Raw genomic sequence first — 20,645 nt, 5'->3', positions numbered from 1 at the left:
AGCAACATTCCATGCTACCGATCCAGGGCAATCAGACACTTCCCTCATGTCTTAATAACAGACTATGGACTTATCCTCCAGGAATTTGTCCAAACCTTTCTTAAAATCAGCAATGCTATCTGCTTTTACCATAACTTCTGGCCACTTCATTTTTAAGCTTAGATCTTTGCTTCCAAACATAGACCTTGCTAGATGTCAAAACAGAAAGAACAAGGTAACTAACTTCACAAGGACTTAGCTGTGCAGGAAATGTGCAAAGGAAATATACACCCACCATATAGTGCAAAAATGTGCAAAGGTCTGGTTTTTTTCTTTCGATCACTACATAGCCTAATGCTACACAAGCAGCGCTGTTACAAACATATTCTGAAGGTCAATGCTAAGGTTAACAAAGTTTCCTTCCTTGGACCACAAGGAGATACTGACAAACCACTGGAAGAGATCCCAAAACAACTACCCAGGCACAACACCCAAAGACCCACTCAGTGTGTGAACCAGTTGAGTGGAGTGGACTAACTGGGATGTGGAAATGGGCCCGGAGTTTGCTCAGCAGAATTTCCCAGACCACCTCTTCCTCTCAACACATTGATACGCTGCCACCACCACCACCACCATTAGGAACATCTCACTGGGTAGGCCAGCAATGCTTATAAACTTTATAAAACACATTATTATATTTTCTTATAAAGCACATATTTAAACTGAACTCTCTGACATCCTCAGCCTTGCCATTCACAAAAACAGAAGGAAGAAAAATTCCCGTTTCCTGCTGTCTCATGTCCCCGGCCTATACAATATTTTTCTTCTGCAGACCCTTCAAAAGTCTGACCAAATCCTCGTTTCACTTGCATTATAAAGTACTGAGGATGCCATCTCTCCCCAATCCCAGGTCCTAAAGTCTAAGACAGTAGCGCAAACTAGTGCTGCCCAATTCAAGAAAAAAAAAAAAAAATTTCAATTTGATTCAGCCTATTGAATTGGTTTTTCAATTCAACTTTCCTGCCCAATTGGGTGTTTGTTTGGTTTTTTTTTTCAAACTTCCTGGTAGGTTTATTTTATAGCTTTTTCACCCCCCTTTGGTTTCTCCTAACCACACTGGCGCTGTGGTGTAAATAAAATAAAGAAACAAAAAGGACTTTTCCTCTCTCTGTTAAATCCTAGCTCACGTTTACGGTCTAACACCAGCTCTGGCAGGATACACATTTCAAATCTGATATATTGTAATCACAAAACAGAAAATAAAATTAGTTTTTCTACCTTTTGTTGTCTGGTTATTTTTCAAATCTTGTTGGTCCAAGGCTCTGGTTGTCTTCTGATAACTTGCTTGCCAGGGTCTCCTTCTTCCTTCTTTCTGCATGCTAACTATCCATCTGCCATCTCTGTCCTCCCCGTTTTCCTTCCCTCCCCAGGAGGTCTGGCATCTTTCCTTTTTTCGTCTCCCTTCACAGATCCATCTTTTCTTAACTACCCTTTCATCCAGCATCTCTCCCTCCTTCCCCACCACCCCAGGGTCCACCATCTCTCCCTTTCTTTTCCCAACTACCCTCCTATCCAGTATCTCTATCCCCCCCTCCACACCATCCCTTGTGTCCAACTTCTCTCCCTTTCTGTTCCTTCCCTCTCTAAAAACCATGGTCCATCATCTCTCTCCCTCTTCTCTATTTTCAGACCCATTATTTCTTCCCACCCAAAGTCCGGCATATGCGCGTCTCTTTGAACCCCCCATTCCCTCCGTGTATTTCTACACCAGAGCCCCCCTCCCTGAAGGCCTGTCCCCCCCTTAAAGGTCTGCATCCCACCCCTGAAGGCCTGCACCCCTCCAAGGCCTGCACCCCCCCGAAGGCCTGCACCCCCCTTGAAGGCCTGCCTGCCTGTCCCCCCCTTGAAGGCCTGCCTGCCTGATCCCCTTGAAGGCCTGCACCCCCCGAAGGCCTGTCCCCCCCTCTTGAAGGCCTGCCTGTCTCCCCCCCTTGAAGGCCTGTCCCTCCCTTGAAAGTCTGCCTGCCTGCCTCCCCCCTTGAAGGCCTGTCCTTCCCTTGAAAGCCTGGCCTGCCTGACCCCCCCCTTGAAGGCCTGTCTCCCCTTTGAAGGCCTGCCCCCCCCCCTCTTGAAGGCCTGCCTGCCTGTCACCCCCCCTCCCCCTTGAAGGCTTACCTGCCTGCCTTCCTGCCCCACCCTGAAGGCCTGATGCCCCGACCCTCCCCGAAGGACCGCTCGCCCCCCTGGCCTCCCCGTACCACCTACGAAGCAGCCCGCAGCAGGATCTTGATGCCAGCGATCCCTGCGCTGCTTCGGAGCTGCTTCCTCCGCCGCGGTCCCACCCCTCCTCTGACGTCAGAGGAGGGGTGGGACCGCGGCGGAGGAAGCAGCGCCGAAGCAGAGCAGGGATTGCTGGCATCGCGATCCCGCTGCGGGCTGCTTCGTAGGTGGTGCGGGGAGGCCAGGGGGGACAAGCGGTCCTTCGGGAGGGGACGGACTGAACGCCAAGGCCGGGAGCACCCCCTCAGGGCTTGCACCCGGGGCGGACCGCCCCTCCCGCACCCCCCCTTGGTACGCTACTGTGCATGAGTAAAGGAAAAGGAACCAACAATGAGCACAAAGCAACGAGCATAAAATCAGAAAAATAGCTCAATAAAAGCAATCAGTTGTGGATGTATACTAATATACATCAGAAGCAGGACTCAAATAAAATATAAAGTGAATGCAGTTAAGTCTTATCTATGGTACTTGGAGCCAAACGTTCCAGAAAATCAGCCAGTTCCGTGGGGTTCACAAAGCCCTTGGTACAGTTGTTATGGGTGACCCTCATTGTAGCCGGGTCGAAGAAGCCAAATTTCGCTCCTATCGCTTTGAGTCGCAGATGATACTCTAAGAGAAGTTTCCTGCTTTTAGCTGTCTGTTTGGCTAAGTCAGGAACAATCAAGATGGACGAGCTGTCAAACTTCAAAGGATGTTTAAGCTCCGCCTGCCACATTATTTCTATGACTTGAGCATATCGGAGGAGCCTCACCACAGTAGGCCTAGGATGGCATGCAGAGGGATCAGCAGCATGCGACGGCACGTGGTGGGCTCGATCGATCTCTAGGTCATACTTAAAAGACAAATCGAGGATTTTCGGCAGCGCTGCTAGGAGAAAGGTAATAACATCATGCCGATGTCGAAGTTGATGTAGGGACTGGTGGTAAAGATGACAAAGATTTATCTGGCATACTACGACCAAAAAGCACAGTTACTTACCGTAACAGGTGTTATCCAGGGACAGCAGGCAGATATTCTTGACTGATGGGTGACGGCACCGACGGAGCCCCGGTACGGACAATTTTAGAGTGATTGCACTCTAAGAACTTGGAAAGTTCTGGCATGCCGCACCGCGCACACGCGAGTGCCTTCCCGCCCGACAGAGGCGCGCGGTCCCCAGTTATGATAAGCCAGCTAAGAAGCCAACCCGGGGAGGTGGGTGGGACGCAAGAATATCTGCCTGCTGTCCCTGGATAACACCTGTTACGGTAAGTAACTGTGCTTTATCCCAGGACAAGCAGGCAGCATATTCTTGACTGATGGGTGACCTCCAAGCTAACAAAAAGAGGGATGGAGGGAAGGTTGGCCACTAGGAAAACAAATTTTGCAAAACAGATTGGCCGAAGTGTCCATCCCGTCTGGAGAATGCATCCAGACAATAATGAGATGTAAAAGTATGAACTGAGGACCAAGTAGCAGCCTTGCAAATTTCCTCAATAGGAGTGGAACGGAGGAAAGCTACAGAAGCTGCCATTGCTCGGACTCTATGGGCCGTGACAGAACCTTCCAGTGACAGTCCGGTCCGAGCATAACAGACACGAAATGCACGCTGCCAGCCAATTAGACAACGTACGTTTAGAAACAGGACATCCCAATTTATTCGGATCAAAGGACAGAAAGAGTTGGGGAACTGATCTGTGGGGTTTCGTACGCTCTAGATAGTAAGCTAGAGCCCTTTTACAATCCAAAGTATGCAGAGCTTGTTCCCCAGAATGAGAATGAGGTTTTGGAAAGAAAACAGGCAGAACAATGGATTGGTTGAGATGAAATTCAGAGACAACCTTAGGGAGAAACTTTGGATGTGTACGCAGAACCACCTTGTCATGGTGAAAGACCGTAAAAGGTGGATCTGCAACCAGTGCATGAAGCTCACTGACTCTCCTGGCAGAGGTAAGAGCAATAAGGAAAAGTACCTTCCAAGTGAGAAATTTGAAAGGAGAGGTAGCCAAAGGTTCAAAGGGAGGCTTCATTAAGGCGGAAAGAACCACATTGAGATCCCAGATAACAGGAGGGGCTTTAAGAGGTGGTTTCACATTGAAAAGACCCCGCATGAACCTGGACACCAGGGGATGAGCTGAGAGAAGTTTTCCATGGACCGGCTCATGAAAAGCAGCAATGGCACTGAGGTGGACTCTGATGGAAGAGGACTTAAGGCCAGAGTCAGACAAAGAAAGCAAATAATCCAACAACGTCTCCACTGCCAGGGAAGTGGGATCAAGACGATGAAGAAGACACCAGGAAGAAAATCTCGTCCACTTCTGATGGTAACATTGCAAAGTGGCTGGTTTCCTGGAGGCATCAAGAATGGAACGAACAGGCTGAGACAAAAGAGTATCATGAGAGGTCAGCCCGAGAGATACCAAGCTGTCAGGTGCAGAGACTGGAGGTTGGGATGTAGAAGGGTCTCCTGATGCTGTGTAAGCAGATAAGGAAACAGAGGAAGAAGAAAAGGTTCCCTGGAACTGAGTTGAAGTAGAAGGGAGAACCAATGTTGCCTGGGCCACCTCGGAGCAATCAGAATCATGGTGGCTCGTTCCCTCTTGAGCTTGAATAAGGTTCTCAACATGAGAGGTAGAGGAGGGAAAGCATACAGGAACAGATTGGACCAGTCGAGGAGAAATGCATCCGCTGCCAGACGGTGAGGAGAGTAGAGTCTGGAGCAGAATAGGGGCAGCTGGTGATTGTGAGGAGCTGCAAAAAGGTCTATCTGAGGAGTGCCCCATTGAGCGAAAATGGACTGTAGAGTTACAGGATCGAGTGTCCACTCGTGAGGCTGGAGAATTCTGCTGAGCTTGTCCGCTAAGGAATTCTGTTCTCCCTGAATGTAGATAGCTTTCAGGAATAGATGGTGATTTATGGCCCAAGTCCAAATCTTCTGGGCTTCCTGGCATAAGAGGCGAGAGCCTGTCCCACCTTGTTTGTTGATGTAGTACATGGCCACTTGATTGTCTGTGCACAGCAGAAGGACCTGAGGAAAGAGAAGATGTTGGAAGGCCTTGAGGGCATAAAACATCGCTCTGAGTTCCAGGAAATTGATGTGATGCTTCTTTTCCTGGGCTGTCCAAAGACCTTGAGTCTGGAAGTCGTTCAAATGAGCTCCCCATGCATAAGGAGAGGCGTCGGTGGTGATGACTAGTTGATGAGGAGGCTGATGGAACAGAAGACCTCTGGATAGATTTGAGGATACCAACCACCATTGTAGAGACTGACGAAGAGATGATGTCACAGATATGTGTCGTGAGCAAGGATCCGTCGCTTGGGACCACTGAGTAGCAAGGGTCCATTGAGGAGTGCGCAGGTGAAGACGTGCGAGGGGTGTGACATGGACTGTGGATGCCATGTGACCCAAGAGTATCATCATTTGTTTGGCCGAGATGGAATGTTGTAGAAGCACCTGCTGACATAGAGACTGAAGGGTCTGAAGACGATTGGATGGTAGGAATGCTCTCATGAGGAGTGTGTCTAGTATTGCTCCAATGAACTGAAGTCTCTGAGTGGGGATGAGATGAGACTTGGGTAGATTGATCTCGAATCCCAGTATTCGTAGAAACTGGATGGTTTGGTTGGTGGCCAGGAGAACTGCTTGAGCGGATGTGGCCTTGATTAACCAGTCGTCCAGGTAAGGGAATACCTGAAGGTGGTGAGAGCGTAGAAAAGCAGCTACCACAATAAGACATTTGGTGAACACCCTTGGAGAGGAAGCAAGACCGAAGGGCAGCACTTTGTATTGGTAATGACAATGATTGATCATGAAACGGAGATACCGTCTTGAGGTTATATTGATCGGTATGTGAGTGTAGCTTCTTTGAGATCGAGGGAGCATAGCCAGTCGTCTTGATTGAGAAGAGGATAAAGAATGGCTAAGGAAAGCATCTTGAATTTTTCCTTTACCAGATGTTTGTTGAGATCGCGAAGATCTAGAATTGGTCTGAGATCTCCTGTTTTTTTGGGTACTAGAAAATAACGGGAGTAGAATCCCTGCCCCTTTTGATCTAGAGGAACTTCTTCTATAGCGTTCAGAAGAAGGAGGGATTGGACTTCCTGAATAAGGAGGGCAGATTGAGGACTGTTCAAAGCAGACTCTTTTGGTAGGCTTTGGGGCGGAAGAGTCTGAAAGTTGAGAGAGTAGCCGTGGCGGATGATGTTGAGGACCCATTGGTCCGAAGTGATAACTTCCCACCGGCTGAGGAACAGAGAGAGACGACCTCCTATAGGTTGAGGCAGGAGAGCAGATATAGGAGTACTGGCTATACTTTGGAGAATTAAGTCAAAAGGGCTGTGCCTTCTGCTGTGGAGGTGGCTTCACAGGCTGCTGTTGCTGCTGTTGTCTGGGAGGCTGACGTTGTTGCTGCCGCTGACGCCTGGGTTGCTGAGCTGTTGCTGGCAATGGGCGAGCTGTGAAGCGGCGTTGATAGGCTGACTGTTGTCTAAAAGGCCTTGCTGGGGGAGGTTTTTTCTTATTTTTAAGCAGGGTATCCCAGCGGGTCTCATGAGCAGAGAGCTTTTGAGTAGTTGAGTCCATGGATTCCCCAAAAAGCTCATCCCCTAGGCACGGGGCGTTGGCTAACCGATCTTGATGATTAACATCAAGTTCAGATACCCGAAGCCAGGCCAGGCGACGCATTGCCACAGACATTGCTGTCGCTCTGGAAGTAAGTTCGAAGGTGTCGTAAATGGACCTAACCATGAACTTACGCAGTTGAAACAGAGACGACAAGCAATGGTGAAAGGATTGTTGTTTCCGTTGGGGAAGGTACTTCTCAAATGAAGCCATGGTGGTAAGGAGATGTTTAAGGTAGAAAGAAAAATGAAAAGCATAATTACCAGCTCTATTTGCCAACATTGCATTTTGGTAGAGCCTCTTACCAAATTTATCCATGGCTTTACCCTCTCTGCCAGGAGGTACAGAAGCATATACACTGGCTCCTGAAGATTTTTTAAGGGTGGATTCGACAAGTAAAGATTCGTGTGGAAGTTGAGGTTTGTCGAACCCAGGAATGGGAATTACCTTGTATAAAGAGTCTAATTTACGTGGGGCCCCTGGAACCGTTAAGGGAGTCTCCAAATTCTTGTAGAAAGTCTCCCTCAAGATGTCATGAAGAGGGAGCTTCAAAAATTCCTTTGGAGGTTGGTCAAAGTCAAGGGCATCCAAAAAAGCTTTAGACTTTTTGGACTCAGCCTCCAAAGGAATAGACAAAGAGTCACACATATCTTTCAAAAAAGTCGAGAAAGATGAAGTGTCATGCCTAGAGGACGGGTCAGGTACAGCAGAATCCTCCTCATCTGAGGAACATTCTCCTTCAGAGAGAAAGGGTTCTTCTGAATCTCCCCACAGATCAGGATCCCTGACATGGGAAGAACGGTCCCGAGACTCTGGAGTAGATGGTTCTACATGTCGGGTCTTGCGCACCGACTTACCCGATCTCATCGATACCGAGCCAGGCGATGTAATCGGTGGCACCGGTGCCGAAGTCTGCACCGACTGATGTTGAGCTCTCGGCTCCGGTGCAAGGACTGGCATCGATACCGATGAGGTCGAGTGAAGCGGTACCGAAGGAGTGGATACCGACAGCACAGGTTGTTCCACTATTGGCACCGGCTCAGTGCGGACCGGCACCGGAAGGTTCGGTGCCAGGATAGCTGGAAGGAGTTGTTGTAATTGCTCCTTCAGCTGTACCTGGAGAATGGCCGTAATACGGTCATCAAGGGATGGCACCGGTACCGCCTTTTTCTTCTGCGGTACCTGCGGTGCCGCTCGACGCCCCGGAGATGAGGAGCCCGATGTCGAGGGACTCACCTCGATAGGGGCGGAGCGCTTCCGCTGGCGCCTCACAGTCGGCAGGATTGGACTCACTGCACTCGAGACCGGAGGACGCTCCAGCGGGGAAGGCTTCTTAGCCGGCTTACCTGAATGCTGGGACGCCGGTGCGGTGTCGCGCGGCGTCGAAGAAGAGGGTGCCGACTGAACTGGTGCCGAAGTCGGAGTCGATGGAACGGGATCGGACATCTCGGCACCAAACAGTAATCGCTGTTGTATTTGGCGATTTTTTAATGTTCGTTTTTTAAGTGTGGCACAGCGGGTGCAGGTGGAGGCCTGATGCTCAGGACCCAAACACTGTAAGCACCAGTTGTGTGGGTCCGTGAGAGATATAGGCCGAGCACACCGCTGGCACTTTTTAAACCCTGGCTGAGGGGGCATGAACGTGAAGACGGCTTCAGCCAAATCGAAGGCCGAGGCCTCGATGGTGGCAGAAGGCCCCGCAGGGGAAAAGCCAAATTGACTAAAAAAGAAAAGGGTTTTTTGTTTTTTTTTTTTACAAAAATGGAAGAAAAAGGAAACAGGCAAAAAGCCAAAAAGGTTTACGCGAGCGGGAAGGCAAGTAAAAAAAAATTTTCAACAGCCGTTGAAAAAACGCGTCTTCTTAGCTCCGCGGAAACTAAGAAACTGGGGACCGCGCGCCTCTGTCGGGCGGGAAGGCACTCGCGCGTGCGCGGTGCGGCATGCCAGAACTTTCCAAGTTCTTAGAGTGCAATCACTCTAAAATTGTCCGTACCGGGGCTCCTTCGGTGCCGTCACCCATCAGTCAAGAATATGCTGCCTGCTTGTCCTGGGATAATGTTTTTCCTGCTGAAGCTGCCGTGCCTTAAGTGAACGTTTTTGAAGGGTGGAATGACGAATGCATGATTCCACCCAATGTTCAGGCCCCAGACACTGATACACCAGTTGTGCAGGCCAGTAATAGAAATATGCCGCCGACACCGACAGAACTTCTTAAACCCTGTCAATGGTTTTGACATGGACAGAAAAACTTGATAGGCTAAGTTTATTTATTTAAAAGATTTCTTAACTGCCTACAACTAGGCGGTTTTACAAAAAAACAAACAAACCCAATCATATAAAAAATAAGAAACGCTAGCGCCCCCGAGTAGGTATTTTTTAAAAAATGTAACAAGCCCGCATGCTGTGAAATATTAATCTCCCTTATTCTTGATTATTTTCTCTGCTGCCTGGCGTTATATTTCTGCTTGATGGTATTCTTTATTTTCTTACATGTTTCTTTTTTATTTTTTCTATATATTGACATTTATAATGATTACAACTAGAAATGAAACAAATTTGAACACTAACCAGGCAAACTAGCTTGGTTTTGAGTACAAATGGGAAAAATTTTGAAATTCATTTCTGTGTTGGACTTTTGAGAAATCAGAAGAGAATCTACCAAATTTGATGAAATCCAAAGACAACATTTCCAAAATCTGAAGCACATCATTTGGAACCACTTTGGATTTTTAAAAACTGTTTCAGTAAACTAATTTGGAAAACTCACATAATTCTTCACCTTTGTGAATTACTTAATTTATTCTGAAGTAGTTCATATGTCTCCAGTTACAAGTCAGTTTTTAAAAAGAATCAAAAAGAACTTTTGTGCATTAAAATCAACATTTTTGGTATTTCAGTAAACATCAGCACAAGAAATCAAATTACCTGCCAATACGATGATGCTGATAATTTTTAGTATTGAATGTACCAAAGTATCGGGCTGCAACTGACTTAAATGCACATGCTGTACATGTTCCAAGCTCTGAGGCTGCCGCTCAGGGAGGTCCAATAGGTAGGAATGCTTTGAAGACACATACGCCAGTAAATCACAGATTGTTGCGACATCCACTGTGTCAAATTATATAGAAAAGCAAGAAGAAAAAAAATATGCTTCACATGAGCTTTTTCTGCTTCTTAGAAAGATTACACAGTATTATAAGGATCACAGACAGGTAAAAGAACTGTGTAAACTCAGATCTCAAAAACAGAATTACAGTGGAACATAGATTATCCGGACTAGTCTTAGCAGAGGGTAGTCCGGATAAAGGGAAATCTGGATGATTGGACATAACTGTTGGAATAGAGCACACATTCTGAGCATTGCATATTGAATTTTATTTTTTTAATTTTCAACAAGGAAAAAATAATGCCAAATTACAGTACAGTGCTGTACTTGTAGTACATATACTACTGTATTTCTATGTAAAAAAAAAGTAATTCTTAATCGCTTCAGTGCTGATTTTCAATTTTGTGCTGCAAGATCACATAGACTTGTCAGACAAAGGAGCTGGGTCACATTGCTCTCTTCCTGCTTTTCTAGCCAAGTCATTGCTGTATTTAAACATGTACATCGCTAGAAATTTTTATAAGTGTTTGATCAAATTTTAAAATAAACCTGAACTTGCATGTGTTGGTCCCACATCAGCTTCAGTTTCTAATTCCTCCTGTACCTTGTTTTGAACTGATTCCACAATTTAATCATCTGTTATGATCCTGGATCGTTAAGAGTCACTGCATATCCATTCGCTGACATTCTCTACATCAGTGTTCTTCAACCGCCGGTTCGCGGACCGATGCCGGTCCACAGAAATTTCCTGCCGGTCCGCAGGGTCAGCACGTGCATCTGGCCAGAGACAGTGTTATTCAGCTATCGGTCCGTGGTGCGATTGCTGTGGTATTATCTTTGGGACGGCTCCTTCTTTCTCACTGCTGCAGTGCACAAAGCTGCAGGCAGCGGCTCCTATGTGCGTCCTGTGCCTGAACCAGAAGCCTTCTCTCTGACGTCGTAATGTCAGAGGGAAGGCTTCCAGATGAGGCGTGGGACGCGTGAAGAGCCGCTGCCCATGGCTTTGTGTACTGCGTCAGTGAGGAAGAGGGAGCTGGCCCGAAGACAACACCGGGGGCAGCATAAAATGACCATCCGGGAGGCCAGAAGGTAAAGCACAGCATGGAGGGAGGGAGACAACAAAGGTAGGGGGAATGATTTTATTTTTAAATTTAGTGATTGAATTGTGTCAATTCTGAGAATTTACATCTGCTGTCTATATTTTGCACTGTTCGGGAAGAAATGCATTTGTTTCTTTTTCTCTGGGGTTGTACTGCATGCAGAGTCTTGCATCTTAGGGTTTGTTTGTACATATTAGTACTTTTAGTTTTTGGTCCCGTATTTGCATGGGTTATCTGTTTTCTGGTAGGAATGATTGTTGAGAAGCATACAGTGTGCTTTGTGTAGTTTAATTTTGTAGTTAACCATTATGTATTGTTAATAAGATTATATTGTGTGTGTACATATGAAAAATGAATGGAAAAAATGGTGTTACAATTAGTACTATTATGGGGGCGTGGTCTGGGGCAGAAACTGAGCGGAGATGGGCGGAGTCTGGCCCACGACTTAGCCCAGTGCTCTTCAACCACCAGTTTGTGGACCGGTGCTGGTCCACAAAATAATTCTTTTATTTCCACCGGTCCATAGGTGTGAAAAGGTTGAAGAACACTGCTCTATATCACAATCAGAACAGCCAGGAACCTGTAGAACATCATTTATGATGTTTTTAAGGACATTATCTTCTCTATCATCATGTCTTTCTGATTTGTTTAGAATAATGTTCCATGCATTTTTTTTACGCTTTGATTTTTAATTTATTTCCAAGCACCAGCAACCATGTATGAACAATCTTTTATATTCAATTTTTTAATGAATTGGACCATACTACATTCATCAATATCAGCCAAAAGACATTTCTGTAACAATTGGCCTGTAAAATAATTTCAAGGAAATGATAAAGCACTGTTACTTACTATAACAGAATGTTATCTGGAGACAGCAGGCAGATATTCTCACATGTGGGTGACATCATCCAAGGAGCCTGGTAAGGACAGTGAAAAGTGCACCGGCACTTTAAGAAATCAAAGCTTTTAGACTGCCCACTACCGCGCAAGTGCCTTCCCACCCGACGAGGGCTCATGGCACCTCAGTTCTGTAAAGCAAGCTAAGAAGCCAACCAGGGGAGGTGGGTGGGATATGAGAATATCTGCCTACTGTCTCCAGATAACACCCATTACGGTAAGTAACTGTGCTTTATTCTAGGACAAACAGGCAGCATATTCTCACATGTGGGACTCCCTAGCTGAATATAATGAGCTGGAGGGAGAGTTGGCCATTAAGAAAAAAATTAATTCTGTAATGTTGCTTGGCCGAAATGATCATCTTGTCTGGAATAGGATTCTAGACAGAAGTGAGATGTGAAAGTGTAGATCAAGGATCAAGTGGCTGCTTTGCAAATGTCATCCATGGGAGTGGATTGCAAGAAAGCCACTGAGGCTGCCATCGCTCGAAGTTTGTGTGCTGTAATACGCCCCTCAATGTGCAACCCAGCCTGAGAATAGAAGAAGCCAAAATAGGCTGCTAGCCATGTAGAAATAGTTCTCTTGGTGACAGATTGGCCCAATTTGTTAGGATCAAAGGAGATGAACAGTTGAGGTGAAGTCCTATGTGGCTTAGTCCTTTGCAGGTAGTACGCCAAGGCACGCTTAAAGTCCAATGTATGAAGAGCTGTTTCTCCAGGATGAGAATGAGGCTTTAGAAAGAAGACTGGAAGTACAATGGATTGATTGGAGATTAAATTTCATGACAACTTTTGGAAGGAATGTAGGATGAATGCAAAGAACCACCTTGTCATGGTGAAATACTGTATATGGTGAGTCGGAGACCAATGCCTGAAGTTCACTGACTCGATGGGCAGACGTAACAGCAATCAAGAAAACCACTTTAAGTGAGAAACTTAAGATGAGTTGTAGCTCAAATGAAGGCTTCATTAACTTGGCAAGAATTACATTAAGATCCCAGACAACTGGAGGCAGTTTCAGTGGAGATTTGGAGTTAAAAATCCTTTCAAAAACCTCAAAACCAGAGGATGAGTTGCTAGAGGTTTATTGTTGATAAGAGCATGGAAAGCACTAATAGCACTGATGTGGACTCTGACTGAAGTGGTTAAGAGACCAGACATAGAACTGAAGGACGTGAAGAAGATGAAGGTTCTTGGTGATGAAGAGAACACCAGGAAGTAAAACATGTCCACTTCTGTTAATAGCATTGCTGCATAGATGGTTTTCTGGATGCAGCAATAATGGCTTGAACAGGATCATAGAGATTAAAATTTGTGGAAACTACATCGAAAGGTACCAAGCTTTCAAGTGTAGATATGGCAGATTTGGATGCAACATGGATCCGTGACTCTTGTAAGTAGAGATGGAAAGATCTGTAGTGAGATCGGATCCTTGACAGGCAATTGAAACAGTGGAGGAGTGTGTGGTGCAGTGGTTGGATCTACAGCCTCAGCACCCTGGGGTTATGGGTTCAAACCCCGCACTGCTCCTTGTGACCTTGGGCAAGTCACTTAATCCTCTATAGCCCCAGGTACGCTAGATAGATTGTGAGCCCACCGGGACAGATAGGGAAAATGCTTGAGTACCTGATTGTAAAACCGCTTAGAAAACTTTGATAGGCGGTATATAAAATCCTAATAAACTTAAACTTAATAAAACTTAACTTAATAACTTAAACTTAACTTAACTTAACTTAAGGGAGAACCAAGATTTTCTGGGCCATTGAGGAGCTATCAGGATCATGGTGGTTGATTCTCTCTTGAGTTTGACCAAGGTCTTCAGAATGAGAGGGATTGCTGGAAATGCATATAGGAATTTGTTCGTTCAATCCAGAAGGAATGAATCTGCCTCGAGACGCAGTGGCAAGTATTGTCTGGAACAAAATTGAGGCAGTTTGTGATTGAACGGAGACGCAAATAGGTCTATCTGAGTTCCTCATAACTCTGGAATTGAGAGTCCTCTCCTGTGGCTGAAGAAATCTGCTGAGCTTATCGGCTAGGATATTCTGTTTTCCTTGAATATATATAGCCTTTAGAAATATGTTGTGAGGAATCACCCAATTCCAAATACACTGGGCTTCTTGACATAAGAATAGCCTTACTGGGTCAGGCCAATGGTCCATCAAGCCCAGTAGCCCGTTCACACGGTGGCCAATCCAGGTCACTAGTACCTGGCCAAAACCCAAGGTGTAGCAATATTCCATGCTACCAAAGTATAACTTTAAACATCATCTCTCTGAATGTTAATGAACTGATCATATAAAACATACTAATATTCTCTCCTATTTAGTTTTTTTGGTGCTATTCGTTTCAAAGATGCAATCGAGCATTTTGTTAATACTCAGCAAATAATCCTCGACAAATGTCATAGAACGTGGCTAACATGCTATCAGTCCCCTAAAGAAGGCATTTTTGGATGCTGAAACTGGGATCCTAGTTGGGACCTTTTATGATACTGTGACTTTTATATTAATAAATGTAACTGTGTGGTGTTTTTGACATCTCGCTTACCTTTCTTCTTGGCTTGTTCGTTACATATTGAGGCAAGTTTCTTCTTTTGTTCTGTGTCTACTATTTAGACAAACAGCATCCATCATTAGCTCTTCTCCAAGAGACCCATTTAAATTACGTAGAATCTCAGAAGCTACAGCGTCACTGGGTTGGGGTTGAAGATGTATATTACTCTGTGGCATCTGGTAAACACACTGCCAAGCAGGTCCTGGCTGCAGGATTATTTCCTGCATCACTAGGGTGATGTTCACCTTGTAGGAGAAGAGAACCTGTACCGCCCTGTTTGTTGATGCAATACATCGCAACTTGGTTGTCCATTTGGACTAGTACAACGTGGTTGGACAGAGCATCTTGAAATGTGATGAGGGCATTCTGAATGGCTTTTAATTCTAGCAAGTTGATGTGTAATGATTTCTCTTATGAGTTTCAAAACCCTTGCATTTTGAGACTGTCCAGGTGTGTACGAAGAAACAATTTCAAAAGTTCTTTGGGAAGTTCATCATAGTCTAATGCCTCCTGTAATTCAGCTCTGGGTTCAATATCTGCTTCCAATTTTACAGGAAGCTCTTTACCCAACTGCCTGATGTATGTGGTAAAAGAAAGATTTTCAGGAGGGGATTATCTCCTAGGCGGTGGGGGAGACGGTTCTGAAGGTATACCATAAGATTCAGGAGCTGACAAACCACTCCCACCCCCTCTGATCTGAAAATAAATCCAAATCCTAGTCGAGATTTATGGATTCTTTATGATGACAGTACCGGCCTGATGATATTGATGAAGGTGATTGCTGATATGCGATGATCTGGTTGATGTACACTTCGAAGTAGAATTCTTAGACTGGGATGTTTAGATGATGAACATTGATGCCTCAATGAAGACCATCGATGTTATGATGCAGTTTCTCGATGTCCCGAGGAAGACCTTCGATGTCTTGAAGCAGAAACCCGATGAGTTGAGGGATGGCAATGCTTTAATATAGAATCTCAATGGGAAGATGTACGTCAATGCTTTCATGATGATCAATGCTCCGATGAAGATGAACACTGATGCTTGGAACGAGCTTCAATGCCCTCTGGATACAGAATAATGTGCCGATGATGAGCATCGACATCAACCTGAAGAACGTTGATGCGAAGCAGAGCAACATTTAGAGACAGACTCCGAAGTGATACCCTGTGGCCTATGAGAACTATGCTCAGGTCGGGCTGGTATTGATAATAATAATAATAATAAACAGTTTATATACCGCAGGACCATGAAGTTCTATGCTATTTACAATGATTAAAAATGCTACAAATTGAGTAGAACTGGCAGGTTAAAACTAGTGAATAGCGGCTCTAGAGATCAGTTATTGTGGGAAAGATTGTACAAATCAACTGCCTAAGTACTTCAGCATGTGTTTTTAGGTGTCTCCTCAATTCCCCATAAGTATTAGCAAGCATAAGTAATTGTTCCAAGTCTTTACCCCATAATGCTGCTTGATATTAGAGAAGATGATGATGACTTTTGAATTTACATCTTCTAGCTGGTGGAGATACAAAGTTCAGGTGTGAGCTTCTCTTATGTCTGTTGGTTGGGAAGGAGAAAGGGTAAGTGCATACACTGGCATGGAGAATAGTTTGAATATGTCATCAATCTCTCTACGCAGAAAATCCTCAACCTTTGATCGGAAATCCTGTACCGATACCGGAGACTGAGCGGGTATCAATGGTACTACAGGGCGTCTGGAGGTAGGAGACCTCGGAGAGGATTCATGCCCTATAGGAGACACCGCCTGCATAGAAGGAGAGCGCCAACGTTGAGGCATGGCCTTCATCAAGGGACTAAATGCTGATGAAGCCTGCAACACTAGCTGGGAAGTACTGGGCTTGTTATCAGGCTTCCTGGATGTAGGGATGTCCAGTGCCGATGTCGAAGTTGATGTAGGGACTAGTGGTAAAGATGACAAAGATTTATCTGGCATACTACGACCAAAATGATTTTCCTGCTGAAGCTGCCATGCCTTAAGTGAACGTTTTTGAAGGGTGGAATGACGAATGCATGATTCCACCCAATGTTCAGGCCCAGACACTGATACACCAGTTGTGCAGGCCAGTAATAGAAATATGCCGCCGACACCGACAGAACTTCTTAAACCCTGTCAGTGGTTTTGACATGGACAGAAAAACTTGATAGGCTAAGTTTATTTATTTAAAAGATTTCTTAACTGCCTACAACTAGGCGGTTTTACAAAAAAACAAACAAACCCAATCATATAAAAAATAAGAAACATACAGCATATATGAAGAGAAAAGAAAAACTCACTGAACCAAAATGTTAAATCCCCCAGCCTCAAAGAGGAATGAAGGAAAAACGAAAGAAAACAAATTGTCTTTTTTTTTTTTTTTTTACTCATGACATTGAAGAAAATCCAATGGAACAAAATAATAAAGGAAAATTAACTTTCAAAACGAACATGCTGAGGGAAGGCAATGTATCACTAGAAAACACAACTACTTCGCTCTGCGGAAAACAAAGAACTGAGGTGCCGCGAGCCCTGGCACTAGTACATGTGCAGTTGCAGGAGGTGTAAAAGCTTTTGATTTCTTAAAGCGCTAGAGCACTTTCACTGTCCGAACTGGGCTCCATGGATGACGTAATCCACATGTAAGAATATGTTGCCTCTTTGTCCTAGGATAACAGGGGTTTTCAAGGAGTTCACACAACTCCTGTGTTGAAAAAATTTCACTGGTTACCCAGTGCAGTTTAACATTCTAGCGATTATCCATCAGACATTGTACCATGTTTCTCCAAAGATATTACAGAAATTCTTTAAAATTTATAAACCGAGAAGAGACCTTAGATCTGAAAATTAAGTTTGGAGGGCAGGATGTTTATTACACATGTTAGGATTGGAGCATCAATGATGTCTGTGGCCGGTGTAAAACTCTGGAATGCCCTGCCTGGTATTTTACGATTCTATACTGGGAGGATTAATTTTAAGAAAATGCTGAAAACGCAAGACCATTATTTGTTAATGCTTTTTTATGCTAATGCCTGCATATGATGATTGGATTTTAGTCATCTACAATGGAATGGTTCGTTTGATCTAATTAATGCCTTTTTATTTCCTTAACTGTTGAAATCTGATCTGATATGTCTATAAATGCTGATTTGGTATATTGACATCTTTTATGGGGGGAATGTTAATGGAGTTGTCCAGTTACGTCTATGTTATATGTATGGAAATCATAGGGCGCACAAGTTACTATGTATGCAATATGTAAACCATATAGTTGTATGCGGTATATAAATTTTTAAATAAATAAAATAAATAACTCCTTGATCCATTAGCTAAATTACAGATGTCACATATGGAGGAAGAAAAAGCACTCTGAATCCACATTCCTCTTGCTCTAAGCTTTCAGACACAGGATGCGATGGTTTATTGTTCAACAATAAAATGAATTTCCTTCTTTTCCTGTATGAAGTGGAATCTTTTCATTTCTGGTATGAAGCAGTTGTTGTACCAGTCGAGGAAAATTTCACAATTCATCCAGGCTTTCTTTTGGCTTCTGTATAACATTGGTGGCTTCTGTACATTTTTGAAAGCATGAGGGTTTTTAGATTTACCAATTAGCAATAATTCTAACCTATGGCTTCCAGTTGCATTTCCCCCCACCAACAGTATGTCATGTTCTTTGAATGACTTGAACCCAGGAGCTGACTGCTCCTTATGACTAACCAGAGATTTACTGGGAAGTGATTTTCAATTCAGACTCATTTCGTCTGATTATAGGATCACAATTTTTGACAATGTCATTAAATAGGAAAAGAAGTCATTAGCTGCTCGCAAATTTTCAGAAAGATTTTCACCATGAATTTCAATCTGCCTGATTCCATGGCAGTGTTTAAAATTTCAAAGCCATCCATTGAAAAACACTGCCTTTTCAGCTAAAATTGGCCCAGAAATTGGATGGCCTAATGATCTTTTTTGCAAAAACTATACATACAGAGCTTTATCTACCTGTTTATTAGTTGACTTTTTCATGGTTTTTCTGGAAAAACATACTCACTTCTTCTTTTTCAAGAATTGAAACATAGTTGATAATAGCATCACTTTGTCTTTTTATGTTGGATACTGTTGATGTTCCTGAACCATATTAGTTTGCAAATTTTTTTTTCTCACACTCGTTTCTTTAACTTCTCCACAATGTCTGTTTTGTCTTTTAATGACAAAACAAACCTTTTTCGCTTTGCCAGCATTTTTATTTTCTTGTTTTGAGAGAGAAGCACAGCAGTGTACCGTAGAAACCTTTCCTCATGGGAGTTGAGAGGAAAAGGCAGGTCTTTCCTCTGTCAGGTCCCGCTCTCACTGATGCCATTTTCTGGGAGAGCCTGAAGAGGCCAGGACAGGATGCGAGGATGAGTTGTTGCAGCTGCCGGAAGCCTCCGAGGTATGGGGGGAGAATGCCAGGTCACTGGTGGAGGGGAAGTGGTTTGAGAGGAGGTTTGGCATTAAAAAGTCCTTTTATGAATCTGGAAACCACCGGATGAGCAGAAAGGGGTTTTCCTTCAATAGGCTGATGGAAAGCAGCAATTGCACTGAGATGGACTTGGATCGATGTAAACTTGAGGCCAGAGGTGGATAAGTGCAAAAGGTAGCCTAAAACAGAAGATAAGGAGGCTCCTTATCGTGAGAAAAACACCACGTAGAAAATCTAGTACATTTTTGGTGATTGCATTGCCTATTGGTAGGCTTCCTAGAAGCCTCTAAAATGTCTCTTACAGACTGAGAAAACTGTCTAAAATGTCTCTTACAGACTGAGAAGTTATGTTGAGAGGTACCAAGCTGTCAGGTGTAGAGACTGCAGATTGGGATGAAGCAGAGATCCCCGACTCTGTGTAAGCAGAGATGGAAAAACTGGTAGAAGGTATGGCTCCCTGCTGCTGAGTTGAAGTAGAAGGGAGTACCAAGGTTGTCTCGGACACTGAGGAGCTATCGGAATCACGGTGGCATGGTCGTTCTTTAACTTGACAAGAGTCTTGAGGCGATGAGGAGAATAGATCCTGGAGCAGAACTGAGGCAGTTTGTGGTTGTGGGGAGCTGCAAAGAAATCTATCTAAGGCGTTCCCCACTGTGAAAAAATGTGATGAAGAGGCGAGGAATGGAGTGTCCATTCGTGAGGTTGCAGAAGACAACTCAAGTTGTTTGCCAAGCAATTTTTCGCCCCTTGGATGTAGACAGCTTTGAGGAAGGTGTTGTGGTGGATTGCCCAGTTCCAAACCTTCAGAGCTTCTTGACAAAGGGAGGAAGATCCCGTCCCTTCCTATTTGTTGACATAATACATGACACTTGGTTGTCCGTCCGAATGAGGACTACCTGATCTTGAAGATGTTGAAAAGCTTTGAGAGCCTTGAAAATCGCTCTGAGTTCCAACAGATTGATGTGACACTGACGATCCGCACTGGTCCAGTGGCCTTGAGTACGGAGACCATCAAGATGAGTGCCCCAAGCATAGGTTGAGGAATCTGTTTTGAGGACCTTCTGATGAGGGGGCATTTGAAACAGCAAGCCTCTGGAGAGATTGGAAGAGAGCATCCACCAGCGGAGAGACTGTCTCAATGAAGGAGTGACTGCAATGTGTAGAGAAAGTAGGTCGCAAACCTGCGTCCACTGAGATGCCAGGGTCCACTGAGGAATTCCGAGGTGAAGTCTGGCAAAAGGAGTCGCGTGCACTGTGGAGGCCATGTGACTCAGGAGTACCATCATGTGTCTCGCTGATATGGAGGAGCGGGAAGACACTGTATGACAGAGTTGAAGGAGGACTTCCAGACATTGTTACGGAAGGAATGCTCTGAGTTGGATAATATCCAGAACAGCTCCGATGCCTAAAGAGAGGGTTGAAGTTGGGATTTGGGAAAGTTGATTTCGAATCACACTCTGTAGGAACCACGTAGTCTGTTGGGTCGCTACAATAACCCCTTGAGATGTTGAATCTTGGATGAGCCAGTCGTCCAGGTAGGGAAATACCTGAAGACCATGGTTTCTGAGAGCTGCGGCTACCAGTACCAGGCACTTGGTGAATACTCTGGGAGATGAAGCAAGGCCAAAGGGCAGCACTCTGTATTGATAATGCAGATTCCCCACC

General features: G+C 44.7%; 1 protein-coding gene across 6 annotated transcripts in view; it reads right to left on the bottom strand.

Annotated features, from left to right (window-relative positions):
- Positions 1-20,645, bottom strand: part of SHLD2 (shieldin complex subunit 2) — a 174,190-nt gene that overhangs the window by 93,177 nt on the left and 60,368 nt on the right. For all 6 annotated transcript variants that reach the window (XR_004539145.1, XM_033941115.1, XM_033941116.1 and 3 more), the window contains one exon: positions 9,785-9,967. Coding sequence is in view for 5 of the 6 variants with exons in the window: in XM_033941115.1 (XP_033797006.1) it covers positions 9,785-9,967 (183 nt within the window). In the remaining variant the exon portion in view is untranslated. The remainder of the gene's footprint in view (positions 1-9,784; positions 9,968-20,645) is intronic.

Source organism: Geotrypetes seraphini, chromosome 4, assembly GCF_902459505.1.
Source record: "Geotrypetes seraphini chromosome 4, aGeoSer1.1, whole genome shotgun sequence".
NCBI lineage: Eukaryota > Metazoa > Chordata > Amphibia > Gymnophiona > Dermophiidae > Geotrypetes > Geotrypetes seraphini.
The sequence above is the reverse complement of the archived record's forward strand: the minus strand, read 5'-3'. Positions and strand labels throughout refer to the sequence as shown.